The sequence below is a fragment of the Pteronotus mesoamericanus genome, unplaced genomic scaffold, assembly GCF_021234165.1.
Source record: "Pteronotus mesoamericanus isolate MK-2021 breed Mesoamerican mustached bat unplaced genomic scaffold, CSHL_Meso_final contig_164, whole genome shotgun sequence".
Lineage (NCBI taxonomy): Eukaryota > Metazoa > Chordata > Mammalia > Chiroptera > Mormoopidae > Pteronotus > Pteronotus mesoamericanus.
Genome location: NW_026555065.1, coordinates 21292928 through 21310773, shown reverse-complemented (window position 1 = coordinate 21310773; position 17846 = coordinate 21292928). Strand labels below are relative to the sequence as shown.

At 43.6% G+C, this 17846-nt stretch overlaps 2 protein-coding genes across 3 annotated transcripts; one reads left to right on the top strand and one right to left on the bottom strand.

Moving 5' to 3' along the window:
* The first annotated feature begins 10364 nt into the window (after positions 1-10364).
* On the top strand, positions 10365-12159 carry SERF2 (small EDRK-rich factor 2). Of its 2 annotated transcripts, none has more exons than XM_054565488.1 (3): positions 10365-10464; positions 11097-11205; positions 11801-12159. In XM_054565488.1, exons 1-3 carry the CDS (start codon positions 10458-10460, stop codon positions 12084-12086), a joined length of 402 nt encoding a protein of 133 aa, XP_054421463.1. In that variant the 5' UTR covers positions 10365-10457; the 3' UTR covers positions 12087-12159. The 2 variants fall into 2 exon arrangements, with proteins under 2 accessions (XP_054421463.1, XP_054421462.1); XM_054565487.1 differs by having other exon boundaries at positions 10366-10464; positions 11824-12159.
* Positions 12160-13141: 982 nt separating this feature from the next.
* Positions 13142-17627, bottom strand: SERINC4 (serine incorporator 4). The gene is given in 17 exon segments (XM_054565489.1): positions 13142-13337; positions 13506-13553; positions 13555-13650; positions 13793-13845; positions 14278-14313; positions 14315-14342; positions 14693-14826; positions 14926-15017; positions 15199-15264; positions 15267-15400; positions 15651-15750; positions 16077-16156; positions 16613-16638; positions 16641-16787; positions 16895-17012; positions 17014-17083; positions 17534-17627. Coding segments are annotated over 17 exon segments (1518 nt in total).
* Positions 17628-17846: the final 219 nt, after the last annotated feature.

Genomic DNA, 17846 nt, shown 5'->3' with positions numbered 1-17846 from the left:
TGCTAGTGGGAAGGAGATACTATAAACACACCTAAGAAATAAACAAAAAGTATAGTGCATGGATTGTGGGGGAAAGTTGAAGAGGGTAAAGGAGTCAAATATATAGTGACAGAATGAGAGTAGACTTTGGTTGGTGAGCCAGCCCCTACTACAATGCAGTAGACAGATGATGTATTACAAAATTGTACTCTTGAAATTTATATAATCTTATTAACAAATGTTGACCCAATAAATATAATAAAAAACATAGTATATGTTAAAAGGTGGTAAGTGCTATAGAAAAAATAAAAAATAGAGCAAGGAAGTAGAGGAGGAGAAAGTAGAGAAGGGTGGAGAGGGTTGACACTATATTAAGTAAGCTGATCAGAGAAGGCCTTCTGTAGAAGAAGAAATTTGAGCAATGCCCTAAAGGAGGCAAGGGAATTGGCTAAGCTGTACAGTTGGAGAAAATGCTTTTCAGACAGTGAGGCTAGCCAGTGCAAACTCTGTGAGTCAGAAGTGTGCCTGGAGTGTTTGGAGAAAAGTTGAGGTCAATATAACTGGAACAAAATGAGTGAGGGGAAGAGTAGTAAGAGAGAAAGTCAGGAAGGTAAGGAGTAGCGGGGATTAGGTCAGAGAGGGCCGTGTGGGTATTGTAAAGATTTTGGTTTTTACTTTGAATGAAATAGGGAGTCATTACAGGGTTTCGAGCAGAGGAGTAACATGAAGCCAATTCTATTTTAAAAGGATCACTCTGGTTGCTATGTTAAGAATAGACTAGAGGACAAGGATAAAAGCAGTATGACCTGGTAGGAGGCTATTGCAGTAACCCAAGCTAGAGGTGGCGGTGGCTTGCACTAGGGAATAACAGAGCAGGTGGGAGAAAGGATAGGGTTCTGGATATGTGGAGGATAGAGGATTTCCTGATGGATTGAATGTGGTATATGAGAGAGAAATGTCATTAAGGATAATTGCAGGACTTTTGCCCAGACAACGAGAAAGATGAAATTGTCATCAACTGAGGAAGGGAAGACTGCATGTGGAACAGTGTTAGTTCTGAATATGCTGAGTTGTCTAGTAGAATCCACATGGGGATGTGAAGCAGGCAGATAACACAAATCTGGAGAAGGTGAAAGATGTCTGGGCTACAGATCTAAACTTGGTAGTACTAAACATACATGTGTGTTATATGCCTTTGAGTCAGCTCCAACTCCTGGCGACCCTACGACTGAGTGATGTCCACAATGTCCTGTCCTCAACAGCCCTACTCAGCTCCTGTAGAATTATGCCTATGGCTTCTTTTGTGGAGTCAATCGCTCTCATATTTGATCTTCCTTTTTTATTGTTGCCTTCAATTTTTCCAAGCATTATTGTCTTTTCCAGAGAACCCTGTCTTTTTATGGTGTGCCCGAAGTAGGACAGCTTCAGTTTTGTCATTTTTGCCTCCAATGACTTTTCAGGTTTAATTTGCTCTAGTACCTACTTGTTCATCTTCCTGTTGGTCCAGGGTATCCATAGAGCTCTCTCCTACACCAACTTCCAAGTGAACCATTTTTTAACTTTCAGCTTTCCTCACTGTCTAACTTTCACATTCATACATAGTAATTGGGGATATGAGGGTCTGGATGATTTTAGCTTTGGTCTCTAATGACACATCTTTACAACTAAACATATAGATGATATTTAAAGCCATGAGGCTGGCTGAGATCACCCAGAAAAATAGAGAAGAGCCTAAAGGATTGTACCCTGAGGCACTCCGATCTCTAGAAAGAGGTCAGGGTGAAGAAAAGCAAGGCCAATTGAAAGGGAATGGCCAGTGAGAAAAGAGGAACACCAGGAACACCAAGAGAGTGTGATGTCCTGAAAGTGAAGTGAAGTGAATGTTTCACAGAGAAGGGACTGATCAACTGTGTCAAATGCTGTAGATAGGCCAAGTAAAAGGAAGATTAAACATTGAACACTGTAATGAAAGTTTTCTAAAATTGACAGTGGTAATTGTTGCGCATATCTGTGAATAAACTAAAAATCATTAAATTGTACACTACATTTCAAATGGGTGAGTTCCATGATATATGAATTCTATCTTAATAAAACTGTTTATACAACAAGGCCTGTCTGGAAAAAGTCTAGTCATTGTTAGTATAACAAGAACAGTTTGTATGACATCAGTGTAACATGGCAGCCAAAGAGAGTGGACTGGAATGCACCTGTGTGAACAATGACAACTTCAGTGTACTAGTCATTGGGGTGGCAGACACCATTTGAGTGAGCATGTGTACTGTGTGGCTGTTGCATTCAAAATGAGCAATGAATTTGCATTAAATTTTGCGTTAAGATTGAACATTCCTCTGTGGAAACTATTTGGATGACTCAGAAGCCTGCAACTAGGGGCAACTGGTGATTGGCAGCTTCACCATGACAATGTGCCCGTTCATGCACTGATGTTCGGCAAAACCACAAATCACCCAGGTGACTCAGCCCCACTACAGCCCAGGTTTGGTGCCCTGCGACTTCTGGCTTTTCCCCAAACTAATGTCACCTTTGAAAGGGAAGAGATTTCAGACCATCAATGAGATTCAGGAAAAGATGAAAGGGCATCTGATGGTGATTGGGACAACTATGCGAAGTCCCAAAGTGCCTACTTTGAAGGGGACTGAGGCATTATTGATTCTTGTATCTTCTTCAATAAATGTCTCTTGTTGTTCATAGTATGTGGCTGTATACTTTATGGACAGAACTTGTACACATATATACATTTTATTTGTTCATTTATCTGTCAATAGACACTTGCATTGCTTCCATTTTTGGCTATTGTGAATAATGCTTTAATGAACATGGGTATAAAAATACCATATTTTTAAAAATGTATTTAAAAACATTACTGTGAGGCCGTGGCTGGTGTGGCTCAATGGACTGAGTGCCGGCTGGTGAAACAAAGGGTCAAAGGTTTGATTCCCAGTTGGGGCACATGCCTGGGTTGCAGGCCAGGTCCCCAGTCAGGAGAGCACAAGAGGCAACCACACATTGATGTTTTTCTCCCTCTGTCCCTTCCTTCTCCTCTCCAAAAATAAATAAATCTTTTTTAAAATATGTAAAAAAAATAATAAAAATAAAAACATTACTATGAGGAGGGGTCCATGACACACAAAAAAGTTCTGAGTGGTCTGGCTAGGATTTGAACTCAGGCCACCTGGCTCTAGAGCCTGTGGTTATTCTTCACATTTATGATATGCCCCATCAGCAGCCTATATTCTTTTACATCAGGACAGGCTCTGCATCAATATTTGAAAGAGGAGGAAAAAGACATCTCCGAGGTACGCATGCAACCCTATTTCTATAGTTATTATTTTGTGTCTTTTCATCCCTTTTTCATTCAAAGTTTCAGATGTTATCCACTGACTCCTTTTTTTCTTTTTTAAAGATTTTATTTATTTTTAGAGAGAGGGTAAGGGAGGGAGAAAGAGGGAGAGAAACATTGATGTGAGAAAGAAACATTGATTGGTTACCTCTTGTATGTGCCTCAACTGGGACTGAACCTGCAACCCAGGTATGTGCCCTGACTAAGAATTGAATTTGTGACCTTTCACTTTGCAGGATGATGGTCAACCAACTGAGCCACACTGGTCAGGGCATGACTTCTATTTTTAATATGAGGATTAATGCTCTTATCCTCCATATGGATATGCATGTACTTTCTCTCCATCTCCTAATGTAGCGATGTTACTTTTATTAGATCAATATTTAATGTTTACATATTATGAGTGTGTACATGTTATTTACAAGCTGTGACACTTAGTGTACTATTTACATTTGCTTTCTCGTCTGTTTTCTCCTGAAATTAATAATGATCTCTTTTTTAGTTTTTTTACCTAATTATCTATGTACTTACCAATTAATTCTCATACTCTCTTCTAGAAATCTCTTTTCAATATGTTCAAATACAATCAGATAGTTTATCAATTTTGTCATTTCCATTTTTTTCTTAGATATATGCCTCCAAAGCCTTTCATCTTCCTGTTCCAATCTGAGATGGTTGCTCTCTAAGCCTGCTACAAAACTTCACCAGCATCCAGGGGATATCCTTCACTTATCTCCTAGGTTGGATACCCTTTTTCCTGATTTCTATGACTTTTGTTTGTCTGCTTACTCTCTCATTTTGATGGAGTACATCTCCAATAGCTTCCTGAAAAGCATGCATGGTAAATAAGTTCTTTTGAGATTTCAATGTCTTTATTCCCCTTTCATACTTAATTGATAGCTTGACTGAGTAAAAAAGAAGTCTAGGTTGTTAATTATTTTTCTTTAGATATTTAATGACATTACTCCATTGTCTTTTGGTTTCCAGTGTTACTGCTGACAAGTCTAAAGTCATTCTGATTATCCATCCTTTATATGTGACTTATTTTATGTCTTGGAAGCTTTTAGGATCTTCTCTTTGACTCCAGTATTCTAATGTGTGATAGATCTTTTCTCATTACTTGTGCTGAGAACTCAGTAGGTCCCCTCCATTTCTGTTTTACTTTCCTTTTATTCTGGAACTCATATAAATCCAATGTTAGACCTTCCTGAATTGACTCTATTCTTTTCTTTATTTCCCTGTCTATTATTCATCAATTCTTGTCCAGTTTTCTGGAATTTTTTTTCAACTTATATATTCCAACCCTTCTATTGATATTTTCTTTTAGCTATTATATTTTTAAGTTCCAAGAACTCTTTATTATTCTCTATTTGTTTTTTATAGCTCTCCTGTTTTTGTTCAATATCCTCTTCATCTCTAGTGATACCAATTATAGACCCCCTCCCATTTTCTTTTCTTCCTGTAATTATTTCTATATCCTCTGAGAACTTATTTTCTGTTTCTGTTTTGTTTTGGTTTGTTTTCATGTTAAGAGTGTTTTTCTCCAGTGCTATTCACTAGTCATTCCTCTCTACAAGCAAGGCACTAGAAAGCTGGCTGGAAGCCTGCTATACATGAAGATGGCTAGTTACACTTTAAGATAATTTGGATTATTTCATTATGTGGCCACTAAAATTAATCAAATTATCCAAATTTTTTACCCATTCAGGGCCTTGGAATACGCTGTTCCCATTGTCTGTGTATTGATTAAAATGCATTTGGCTGAAGTACTAGAAATATGACTCAAGGCAACTTCCCATAGCAGGAAGCTCAAAGATAGAAGAAACATTACGGTTGATGTTTCCAGTGGCCCAAAATCAACCATCAAGGACAAAGATTACTTCTGCCACTCATTTGGCTTCAACCTAAGGCTAGCCCTTCAAGGTGACAGACGTTAGGAGCAAAGGGGCTATGTATTTCCTTGTTCAAGTTAGTATGAGAAAGCACTGTCCTGCCCCTCATAGTGAGACTGAGAGGTTCCACTTCCCTTGATTTGATAGGGCCAGTTTAGGTCACATGCTAACTCCTGAACCAATAAGTCACCAGATGAATACAAAGCAATAATTGGCTTAGTTAGGCCTAGAATCCTAAGCCAGTCAATACTAAGAGGAATGAGTTTACTTTTACTTAGCCATTCAGGTTCACACTTGGAATATAGGGAGGAGGGTGAGAATTTCCTAAAGCTACATTGCTCTTTCATAATAAAGGAGGGATGTTAGGAATGCTAGGGATTCACCTGAACTGCTGGAATATCCTACTTTTTCTACAACTGGCTTCAGGCCTCAGTTTAAATGTCCCCACAGAAATGGGTCTCTCCCATTATTCTTTATCCTCACACCTTTGTTCCTACTTTATTGTTTGTCATCCTATATTCTATATTGTTTGGTTTGCTTACTTGTGAATTGTCAGTCTTCTCCACTAAAGTATTAACTTAATGAGTTCAGAGGCCTGTTTTGTTCACCTGTTTTGTTTTGTGCAGCCAGTGCCTAGAAGTGTCTGGCCCATTATAGGTATACTATTAATATTTGATGAAGAAATCAATGAACCCAAGAAACAATAGTATCTTCCTCTCTCACTAAATATCCAAAATATATTTTAAAGCGGCATGCTTTTGCCATTTCTACTGCTACCCTCTCAGTCCAAGTGGCTATCTTTTCTTTACTGATGTAGGGGACATCTTTTGTTTTTATTTGTCTAGTATTCTGGGGTTTTTTTTTTTTTTTTTTTTTTTGTGGGGGGGAACAAACCCCATTTCTCTGATAAATCTGTTCCTTCCCATACTAATCATGTGATTTTACTAGGGGCTGCTGTCATTGTATCCTGCCCCACATCTACCTTCTGACCACAGAGTAGGCACCTGACCCATCAGAGACCTGGGATTTTCAACAGAGAAACTAAAGGAAGAGAATCAGATTCTCTCTCTTAGACAAACTGTGAGATGTGAGAGCAGGTACTACTGGTGGCTGTTTCCTATCATGTCAAGGAATCTGGGTTTGAGAATATAAAGCAAGATACGAGACATGAAGGCATTCCCTTTTCACTGGTTTTAATTTCCCTTAGTGTTGGCCACAGCCCATCTCATCCAACAATTTGGTTATATATAAACTAACAAATTCCCTTTTTGACCAACTTTGTCTGAATTACATTTCAGGTATCTGTTACCAAATGAGGCCCAGCATCCCAGATGTGTGTGATAACCTCCTGACTGCTCTCCTCATTGTCATTTATCTGCTCTAATTCATATTCTTCCTGCAGAGTGGTCTCTTCAAAATTTACTTTCTGCTGATTGAAGAGCACAGGCTGGGTTAGATTCTCAGCTCCAGCCTTTATTATCTGAGTTTCCTTGGGAAAGTTGTCTAACCCGCCTGTTCCAAGGTTTTTATATTGGTAGAAAGGAGTTAATGACATCTCAAAAACTCATTGTGAGGCTCAAATAAGAAAAGTACACTTAATAAGCACTCAGTTAACGTTAGCTAGCAGTGGTGTTAGAAATAGTAACTCAGATCATGTCACTGCTCTATGTACTTTCTGACCTAGTTTCATTGTTCCCCACTCACTAGGCATTCGTGACTTGCCCATTACCTATCCATTAGGTAGGCTCTTGTTGAGATGGCTTGAGGGAGCAAGGCTTTAGGGCCTTCCCTCTCCTGAAATGTTCTCTCTGTCCCTGTTCCCTTGCCCTAGCTAACTCCTTATCCTTTTGCCTCAGCTCAAATGTCACTTTTTTCACCTCCTTAATCAAAGTTATGATCTAGGGCCTACAGGTATACTCCCTTTATAAAACCAGCAGTACTATGATTTCTTACCAGTGCAGGTAGAAAAATTGTTTACAGATAGCCTTCACTCAAATTAGATCTATTTTGACTGGTAGGTGCTTATGCTGTGTGCACCGTTAAATATTTTGAATATCCTCCTTGCAAAGAATCTTTTTCCTTCAAAACAATGACCGCAATTTGCATATACATATATATATATATATACACACACACACAGAAGTACATATATATGAAGGAGAGCTATTTCCTCTCTTTACTATATGTTCCATAAATATAGAGATATATATGTTTTATTCATCACTATATGCCTAACGTCTACTATAATAGTGGACACATAGTTGGTGTACAGCACAATGAATGTTTGTTGAAAAAAAATGAGTGAATTTTTTGAACAACTCCTGGAAAGAATTAGATTGGAGGTATAGTAACCAGCCTAGGTTCTGTTAGGACTGGAAATATACTCTTGAACATGGGGAAGGGTGGGATGAGTGGGTATGAGAAGACTGGTTACAGGCTTGTTCACTCTCTCACCCACCTGAGCTGCTGGAGTTGATGAGGAGTTAACAGATAGGTGTCAAAGAAAGCTTTCTTCTTTATCCTACACTATTTCACGCATCTCTGGCTGGCTTGATTTTCACCATGGGCTGATTGTGTGGCTTCTCCACATGTGGCTTGAATCCATGGGGAATCTGGCGCTGGGAAGCCAGATAGCTCAACTTCTTATAAATAGTGGTCAAATTGTTGCTGTGGGTCTGTCTGCAGGTGATGTCTCCACCCTTTAAGTCCAATTTCCTCATCTGACTTTATATCTGGGCTCCTAAACCCTGACTCACTTCCTTCTTTGCTTCAGAGACTTGGGTCCTCATCCTCTCTAATTTATTCCTTCTTAACTCTGCGCTGAGTTTAAATGGAGGTATTTTCTCTCCCCACTGGCTGTTGACCAGTGGCCTCAATTGTTAATCACTTGGGTTCCTCCTCATGACACGGGAGCTGGCTCCCCACAGCCACTGATCCAAGAGAAAATTGATAGCATACCGTAAATCACAATGTCTTTTATAATTTAGCATCAGAAGTGACATATCATCACTTCTGCCATAATCTATTTAGTCACACAGACTAACGTTGATTCAGTGTGGGAGAGGACTACACAACGATGCAAACACCAGGAAGGAGGGATCATTAGGGGCTTTCTCAGAGACTGGCTACCACAAATGGGTTAGAAAAATTTGGAGAAGGAAGAAGAAATTTTAGGATTTGAAGAAGGGAAATGGAGGAGACATTAACCATATGCCTATTATGGGCCTGGCCCTTTATAGCAAGTTATTAGTCTTTTCCAGAACACTGAGGGGTAAATATTCTCATTTTTCATATAAAGGAATTGAAACTTGGAGAAAATAAGTGTCCAAAATTAAATCCAGTAATTAGCAGAGTCAGGACTTATTGCATTGTTATGTGTGCCACTTCAGTTACATTTAGTATGTACCAAAGGGTAGGATATGTGCTACTGATGGTATGAAAAATAATTTTAGTTAGCATAGAGTACCTATTCAACCAATATGCTACAGGAGTTTTTAAAACATGTAATACTGACTATTTAATCTGCAGCACTGACCTCTTTTCCCTTAGGTTGTCAAAAAATGACAACCGCCAACATAACAATAGCTGTCTGGTGTGAATGAATAAAAATTATACCTATTTCTTTTGGTCACATTGGCAAAAAAATGTATGTTTTGGTGTACTGCAGAATTTTAGCAATTAGTTTATATGTGCCATGAAATGAAAAAGGTTAAACATTGCTGGTATAGAGACACAGCAGTGAATAACATTGAAAGTATAAAAATTAAGTGCTTTTCAATCTTCTGATTATGTAAAGAGAAAGCTTCAGTTTGGAAGACTCATGCCTTATTACTTCTCTAACAGTTGGTACTTTCTGTTTTTAGGAAAGAGAGGGCAGACCCAAAGCTTAGCATCTTTAACAATGGTGCTTTGTGGTAGAATTGAATAATATTTCATTTGGTAGAATTTAATATTTTATTTTTATTGTATTTATTTTTATAGTTACTTTCTATTTGTGGGCAAGTGATACCCATTTTAAATATACTAAAAGAATAAGAGGTTTGAGTTATATGCTTTTTTAAGACTGCTACAAAAAAAATTGAATAGTAGTTCATATGATATTTGTGTATGATATATATTTTGAGGATGGCACTGACTGAGGTTTATTGCCTTCCCATTAGTTCTTTGTTCAGGGGACTTCATTTGAAGTCCCAGCCTCACGTGGATTCTGCTATGGGAACTAAGTGTAAAGAATCACAAGTTAAAATTCACTACCAATTCTTTCCTGTGATGTTTCCTAAGCATTTTTCCTTCATCCAATTCATTCCTCAGGGCTGGTGGGGAGTTTTGTAGATTACTTAATGGAGTTTAGTAAGAGAATCAGTTTAGTGGGAAACTTACTTGTGAAGCCTATTAAAAACCGGGTGTGGCTGGTGGAGACAGTAAGTACAGTGGGGAAAAGGACACATGTATTTCCCCATCTATTAGTACCCGATCCGTAACAACACCGTAGTTTGTGATGTTACGGGTCCTCCAGTACTTCCAAGCCATTTTATCTCCACATTTAAAGTTTCTGTGCTGGAATGGACAGGACCAAAGTTTTAGAATATGGCTGCGAATTTTTATATTAGAGAGGTTTGGGTTGGGGGCACAATGTGGTTGGAAGTGGGGTTCGTAAGTTGCGCTTGTATATGAGTTTACATATGTGGACAACTCAAGTGACTAAAAAGGTGGTGTGGTATTTTAACAGCGCCAAATTTAGTCCCAGAGTCCTGATAACAGAAAACCGGCTGGACCATTTCTGAGCCCCCAGAGCCCGCCCCCCCAGTAGTCGCTCTGAGAGACTTTGCCAAGGTCCCAAACCGTCTCCCCATGAGGTCACTCTTCTAGGTCACGTGCTCAAGCTCGCGGAAGCGCCACATCGCCAGCCGCGCCCCTCCACCCCCACCCAGCCACGTGACCCGGCCTACTTTTTCCCCCCCCGCCCCCTCCCGACCAAAAGCTGTGCTCGGGAAGCCCCGCCCCACCCAGCGCGCTAGGCGGGCGGACCTCCGCCCATTATCTGCCCAGACTCCAGCGTGGCCGATGGCCCCACGTGTTCCTTTCTGCCCAATGGGAGCTGGTGCCCGTGCGCGAAGGGGCGGTTCCGAAAGAACGACTCCTTTACGCTGCGAGAAAGGGGCGGAGCCCGTAACGTCGGAGTGAACGAGGGGACGCAACGGAGGCAGGCCGGAGCCGCTGCCGTCGCCATGACCCGTGAGCACTGAGACCACTCTCCCCTTGCCCTCTTTCCTCTGTCCACCGTAGACACGACTACCTAATCCTGGCATTGACCTCCTTTTGGCTTCTCCTGAGGGGTCTTTTTCTGGGAGGGCTGTTTAGCGACCCTCACACTCGAAGCCCGGAAATCGGCCCTTTGCCCACCGCTACTTCAGGAGTCGTCCCCCCGACCCAACCCACTGGTCAGGCAAAGGGCCATCCCTACCTTCCACGGTGTGGGGAGAAGCCCGCATCTGGGTGAAAGGCCCAGTGCCCCCCACTCCCATTTTTAGCCCATCCCCCACAGAGACCGAAACCGTTCACACACACCACCACCTGTCTGGGCCCCCACACCGCCCCTAAACTCGAAACACGCCTCTAACAAGCTCCTCGGGACCGCCTTTCCTCCACTCCTCTATTTGCTCTGCCCCGTGGCAGGCAGCTCGGCCCTCTCAACCCTGCCCCCCTTTCCCCCCCCCCGCCCCCATCAGCCTAAGCCCCAAAATGGGCCGGTGTTGGGACCCGGGGAATGAAGCCTTGGACTCTACTGGTGTCCGGGTGAGGTTAGGGAGTCGTCAGTGTGTGGCCAGAAAGGCCCCAGCGTCTCACCTTTTACCTCCTTTCTTTAGGTGGTAACCAGCGCGAGCTCGCCCGCCAGAAGAATATGAAAAAGCAGAGCGACTCGGTTAAGGGAAAGCGCCGAGATGACGGGCTTTCTGCTGCCGCCCGCAAGCAGAGGTAGACCCTGGGAGGGGAGGGAAAGGGAGGGACGAGACTTGGGTTAGACCATGGGTTGTACCAGAAAAGAGCGCTACCTCAGGGCTTACATCTGGACTACTCGTGAGGGGCAGAGTGTATTGCTTCCTCTAGGGTTTTATCTCTTCCCCACGCTCCAAATTGTTAGTTCACTGCTTTACAGGAAGGGACTGGGGCGGGTGCCTGCTCTAGGTCTGATTTCTGAGTGCCCCTGTGTCTGACCTTAAGGGCAAGGGCAGGGAGCTTCACATTTCAAATGCATTAGTGGTTATGACAGCCCTGTACTTTTGCCCCTCCTTGCTGTTCATTTCTCCTCCCTTCTCCCAGCATTTTCACTGGTGTTGCTGGGTGTGGTACTCAGCACAGACTAGCCTTGTGTGGCCAAACCTCTGACCCCTTGGGCAACAGCCAGGTAGAGACCCGTTGCCTTTTTTGAGCTCCAGCTCTCTTCCTTTTATTCTCCTAGGGTGGGAATACAGCAGCCACACGCTGAATTTTGTCCTGTCCACTTCCATCTTGTCCTTTGTGCCCTTTACCCCCCTGCATCTTGTCCCTTTTGCCCTCTGGTACCTCCCAGTGCCCCATCATCTCTACCCCCAGGGACTCGGAGATCATGCAGCAGAAGCAGAAAAAGGCAAACGAGAAGAAGGAGGAACCCAAGTAGCTTTGTGGCTTCGTGTCCAACCCTCTTGCCCTTCGCCTGTGTGCCTGGAGCCAGTCCCACCATGCTCGCGTTTCCTCCTGTAGTGCTCACAGGTCCCAGCACCGATGGCATTCCCATTGCCCTGAGTCTGCAGCGGGTCCCTTTTGTGCTTCCTTCCCCTCAGGTAGCCTCTCTCCCCCTGGGCCACTCCTGGGGATGAGAAGGTTACCCCTTCCCAGTGTTTTTTATTCCTGTGGGGCTCACCCCAAAGTATTAAAAGTAGCTTTGTAATTCCTTGAGCGCCTGGTTTGACTGGGGATTTGGGGGGATGGGGATGGAGGAATGGCTGCCCGTTCCCATGAAAAGGGGAGAGAACTTTAAATTTTTAAAGGTTTTGGACATGTAGCCTATATGAAACATCAGAGGAAAATTCTTTATGATTCTACAAGTAGGCAAGTACTTTGGGAATGTGGTAGAAGAATCTTCTAAGAACCATAGGGACTTATTTTCTGTAATTTTTGTCCCCCACCCAGACCTTAAACACCATCCCAGGGATGGAGTTGAGGGCCTAAGAAGGAAGGCTCCAAGACCCAAGTTTATGCCCCTCTTCCTTATTCTTTCTCAGTTTGTTTGCCTGCTTGAACGTTGGCCCAAAAATCCTGCTGCGCTGACTTCCCACAGTCAGCTGCTTTCAAGTGTTCACATTCTCTTTTTTCATTCCTCATGGAGTGAGGGTGGTTGTTGTCTTCCCACTTACTTTGACCTCAGGATCAGGATTAAAACCTAGGGAAGTGTCTGTTCTTTTCTTCCTGTGTCCCGGTTTGTTCTGGGCCTCTGGGCTTCTTATATCCCTGTTCCCAGGACTGAACTACTTGTTTCTTTTTTTTCCTCCAAGGGCAGAGCCAAGTAAGTCTTCAGTCCCTTATTGGTCTTTTCCTCTGCTCCCATCTCCACCATGAGAGCCAGGAAAGGGCTGTTGTCACACTGTCTGCTGGGGACCGTAGTGGTTCCTGAGCTGCTGACTTGGGAGTTAGGCTCTTCATTAGGACGAAGATGTAATGGTAGCGTTAGTGAGTCAGAGACTTGCCCAGGGCATTGGGGTATATGTAGCCACTTTGTCCAATTCAGATATAATACTGACTTAAGCCTAAACAAGGTAACTGCCCATTATGTCCTTGAAGTATTGGCTGGGCTGAAGAGTTACCTTGAACCAAGACAAGAGCACAGTCTCAAGGGAACCACAGTTTTGTTAAAAGTATCCAGACTGGATGTTTGCTATCTGGCAATACTAAAACGATGGAAGTGTCACCTAAAGATAGGAGGCTTGAGGTCCTGGGTGGGAGACCAATAGAGTGGTGCCAGTAACAGCTCCAGGTAGAGGAGTGCACAGGCCCAGCATGAGGCAACCTTGACCCAGAAAGTAGCCCAGCTACCCTTGGTGAAGGTCTTTTCCAGTTCTGCTCCCTCATAGCTGTGAAACCAAAGACTGGTTAGAAAGTGTATAGACCTGTCCTTCCTTCCCACCAGATTATGGCAGATCCATGTGTATCTCCTGGAAACCTTTGGGACTGGCCTTGAATGGCTCTTTCCCTAAAATAGCTAGGTTTTCATGAGTATCCCAGGCCTACCTCCATCCTGCCTGAACCAGTTGGTAAGGGTAACCAAGACTGCGATGCAGGGAAGAAAAGTGAAAGGCAGAGTAGCTGTAGGAGAGACCCTGGGTTTGCACTGGAGGAGCTGGAGAGGTCCCTTGGTCAGCTGGCCTGGTGGCTCCTCCCTTTGCCCTGAAGAGAGGGAGGGGCTGCTGGGCCCAGTACTGCTTAAAGTACCTCTTCACTCCCCTGTCCCCAAGCTTTTGTGAAGCCACTTAAGGGCCCTTCGGCGCTGCAGAAACCTACACTTTCTTAATGGATCCTTACTTGACACTCACCTTCCTCTGGCTCCACTGTTTCAAGGCAACAGAAACAGAGTGAGGGCTTCTGTTTAAAAAAAAAAAAAAGCATGTTTTGGAATGACTTTGAAAAGAATGTGAAGATATTAATATAGGAAACTGTCTTTCATTGAAAAGTTAATTTGGTGTAAGAAGTAGAGGCACACCTGGGTTCAAATGCTAGCTCCCGCATATAACTGGCTATGGGAATTTTGGTAAGATGTTTTAATCTGTGCCTCAATTTCTCCATTTGTAAAATGGAGCAAATACCTACCTCACAGGGTTGTTGTGAGGATTACATTAAATGAGATTATGTATGTAAAGTAGCACAGTGCCTAGCACATTGTGGGTACTCAATAAAAGGTAATAGCAGCTAGAATCTGAGCTTTCTGGGTAGAGATTGATAGGGTGTGTGAGTGTGTGTCTCTGTCTGTATGTGAGGAGGGTGGGGCGTTGGGAATATTGAGCTCTCCCTTCTCACCTGGAACTCATAGCTGTAAACCTTGATGATCTGTCTACAAGGGCCCAAATACCTCAGCTAGGTAACTGAGAAAAAATACAGTTTTCAAGCAATTTCAGCTAAATAACAGGAGTGATTGTTTTAGGGCATCTACTGCCAGGTTGTCCATATAGGTAACTCAGGACAGTGTTGTGATCCCAGAACCCCTGTTCCCCCAAAGATTTAGAAATCTTCATATGAGGGCCCTAAGATACTTATATTTTAATTTTCAAGTCATTCCCTCTGACCCCTTCTCATACAGATTATCTGACAAGTGATAGTCTTAGAAAGTGTTTCTGTTAATGGGGAGCTTTCCTCTTGTTTTGCTTTAAAGTTTAAATAAACATGGTCCCAGACAATCTGACCATCCTTCTCCCATACCTCTTAACACTTCTACGCACAAGCAAATAGCACACAAGCATACAAGTTGCCAGCACCCAATGCTGCCAGGGAAGTAGCTGGTGTTTGGGGTTCCATTTAACTTGGGCCAGGCAGGCACAGGGTGTGATTCTGTCCTTGAAGGATTACTGAGAATGGGTAAGAAAGGAGAAAAGTGGGAATAACAAGGTATTTGGCAGGAGGAGGGAAAAAAAAATTTTAGCATCTGGAGTCCAGGTCCTGTTCTTACCACTCTGGAGGTTGGCTGGACAGTGCAGAGAAAGTCAGGTATATGATGTAACAGCTGATGATAGAGGCTTATAGAAGGCCAGAGCAGTGTAGCTCTGGGAAGAATGTGGGTCATGGCTTTAGTCTACGGGGTAGTAATTTCCTCCACTCCTACCCCCATCCACACTTTTGTCTCCTCACCCTTTGGGGGAAACAGTTGACCAAGATTAGGGAAACTAATGAAATTTGCTGTACTAGAGTCCCCCAAATCTAGGATGTTGAAAGGCATGTACCCACTGAGGTGGATACAAGGAGAAATGAAGAGGAAGGAGAGGCAGCTACAGAAACAAAGGTGTAGACACCTTTGTTGAGGCAGCCAGCTGGGTGCATGTAGTGGTGGAACAGAAACACAGCTGCCACACCTGCCATGCTGTAAAATCCTGGGGTGGCCAGCAGCATGGCTAGGAACCAGTGGCAGTCTTGGAATGCCCCTGTTTGCCTAAGGGTGGAAGGTGGGTAATGGCTTAGGGCTCCAACTTTTTTCTGTTTACCCGTTACCAACTAACTCTTCCATTCTTCCAGAAGACTGGTGTGACTACCTGTTCCATCTGGTCCACAGAGTTACTAGATTCCTGAGATTTTTTGATACTGGTCAGTGGTAAGTTAGGAGACCATTGACCAAGCCCACTGGGTCTGCTAATGTCAGACAACATTCCCAGGAGGAGCCTTTAGAGTTATGTACTCCTTACCAGTTCTTACTCCAGGAATGGGCAAAGGCTGTGATAAGCACCAGCTGCAGCAGGATGAATGTAGAGCCTCTGCAGATGCCAGTGTGGGGCACCACACTGGCTGCATGTGGGGCACCAGTGGGAAAATGTAGCTCATCATACTACTGGTTCTCTTTATACCCTTTTTCTTTTTTATTATTATTTTTAAGTTCTCAACCAAGGATATGTTTTACTGATTTTTAGAGAGTGGGAGGTGGGGGGGGGGGGAGAGAGAGAAACAGATTGGTTGCCTCCTGTACATGCCGTAACTGGGGATTGAACCTGCAACCCTTTGGTGTACATGATTACACTCCAACTGAGCCACTTGGCCAGGGCTATCCTTTATTTTTCCTTAAAAAAAAAAAAAAAAATCTTAGCCTACTGATCAGGATGTGAGATGCAAGGTACCTGGAAAGAGACGCTCATCAGGGATGCAGAAAGCAACAGCACAGAGACCTAGCAGGAACAGTAGCTTGAGGAGCCAGAAGCTGGTTAGCAGGGAAAGAAAACCCAGACTCAGAAGAAAAGGCAAAGGAGAGTGAAAAGTGCCTATGGAGGAAGGCAAAGGAGAAAGGACTAGGAAAAGAAGAGAAACAAGTGTAGGTAAGGAGGAACCAGTTCTGTGGGGGAAGGGCTGGAAACAGGCCTGTCACAGCTTATTCCAAATTACTGTGCTCAGATACCTAAATAACACCAGGACAGCATTTTACCGTTGACACAGGGTTTGCACCATTGACAATGAGGTTTGCCTTTAACTCCACTGTTGACCTGCATTTTAGAAACTTTGAAGTTCAAAGAGGTTAACAGTGTGGCTCATGGTCACACAGCAAGTGATTTAAACCTGTTTTCTCTCTTTACAAGCTATTATTTCCTCTTGGAATTTCCTTTAAGCTTATGTCTACTACCCTTCCCACCATCTCACTACCCAAAGAGTACACACAAACCTATTATGCAGCTGTGCCTGCAGGCTGGGACAGTGGAGTGGAGGTGGACCAGCAGCACAGCCTGCACCAGGTGGAAGGTGGTGGTTCCTGCACAAACTGGGTACACAGCTCCAGAGCCACTAAGCACTGGGCAGTGAGAGTGGCCAAACAGATGGGCACACAACCCTGAGGGCATCTGGAAGGGAGGACAAGTCGTCATGCATAGAGAGGTACTTCTCGTGTATTGATGCTTGTCTCTGTCTCCAATCTGAATATCTTGTCAGTGCAATGTGATCCCCTCACACGTAAACCATGTGCCTTACCCCAGACCCTCTCCACTACCGTTCTTGACAGGAGGCAGCAGACTGCTGAGGCCCCTATGTGGAGGGGGATGTAGAACAGATGGCTATAAGTGGACTCTGAGATGAGGCCACCTAGGATGGCAGCAGCAGGTACAGGGAACATGCTTACAGCAGGACACCTGTGGGTAGAGCAAAGGCAGGGCAGTAAGGTAGAGATTTGCTGAGGAAAGGCTTACATTAATTCTTGTGTGAATTAAAACCATGAGGTTGAGTTCCAAAATTCCCCCTTTCCCTTTCTTTCAAGCTACTTAGGATTGCCTTCCACTGACATCAAGTAGAGCTTTCATCAAAAGAGCTTACTTGCTGGCCCAAGCAGACCTTAAAAGCCTAAGTCACACTTGGTCTGTAACCTTTCCCTGGACCTAAACATCTGGTACTGGGAAGTTGGGAGAAGAGGTTTAATGATCAAGAAGTCTTAGAGGCAGAGAAGCAGAAGGGCCTCAGAAGGGGAAGAAAGGCTTATCTCTATTGGCTCCCAGGGGTTTTCCTCCCCAGCTTCAGCTACCATTCCCTTCTACTTTGTCAGATGAGCTGTTTGCTAGGGAGCTCTCAAGCCTCTGCCCAAGTACTCTTTCACTTGATGGAGGTTTCACTATGACACTGCAGACTCCACTGAGTTGCTACGTAGGGTGAAGGGAAGTGTTGGGGCCTGCGATGGCCTTTTCACCCACCATCCTCGTCCCAGGAATTAGATCCAGATCCACCAGATGGAAGGTAAATGAGAAATAGATCACTTTTGTCCTCAGCCCATTGGACTGCCCCTATGCTGGGGCTGGTCACCAAATCTAGGGCAGAGGTTGGAGGACCTTAAGGAAAAGAATGCAGACCTTCAGGATGTAGGATGTAAATGCAAATATCCCTGCTAAGCAACTTTATCCTAAGGGCCCTTAAGC

Excerpts from the sequence above, each read along its gene's own strand:
- SERF2 (XM_054565488.1), top strand. Across the intron at positions 11,206-11,800 it reads GCTGCCGCCCGCAAGCAGAG|TGCCCCATCATCTCTACCCC; the intron begins GTAGACCCTGGG and ends GGTACCTCCCAG.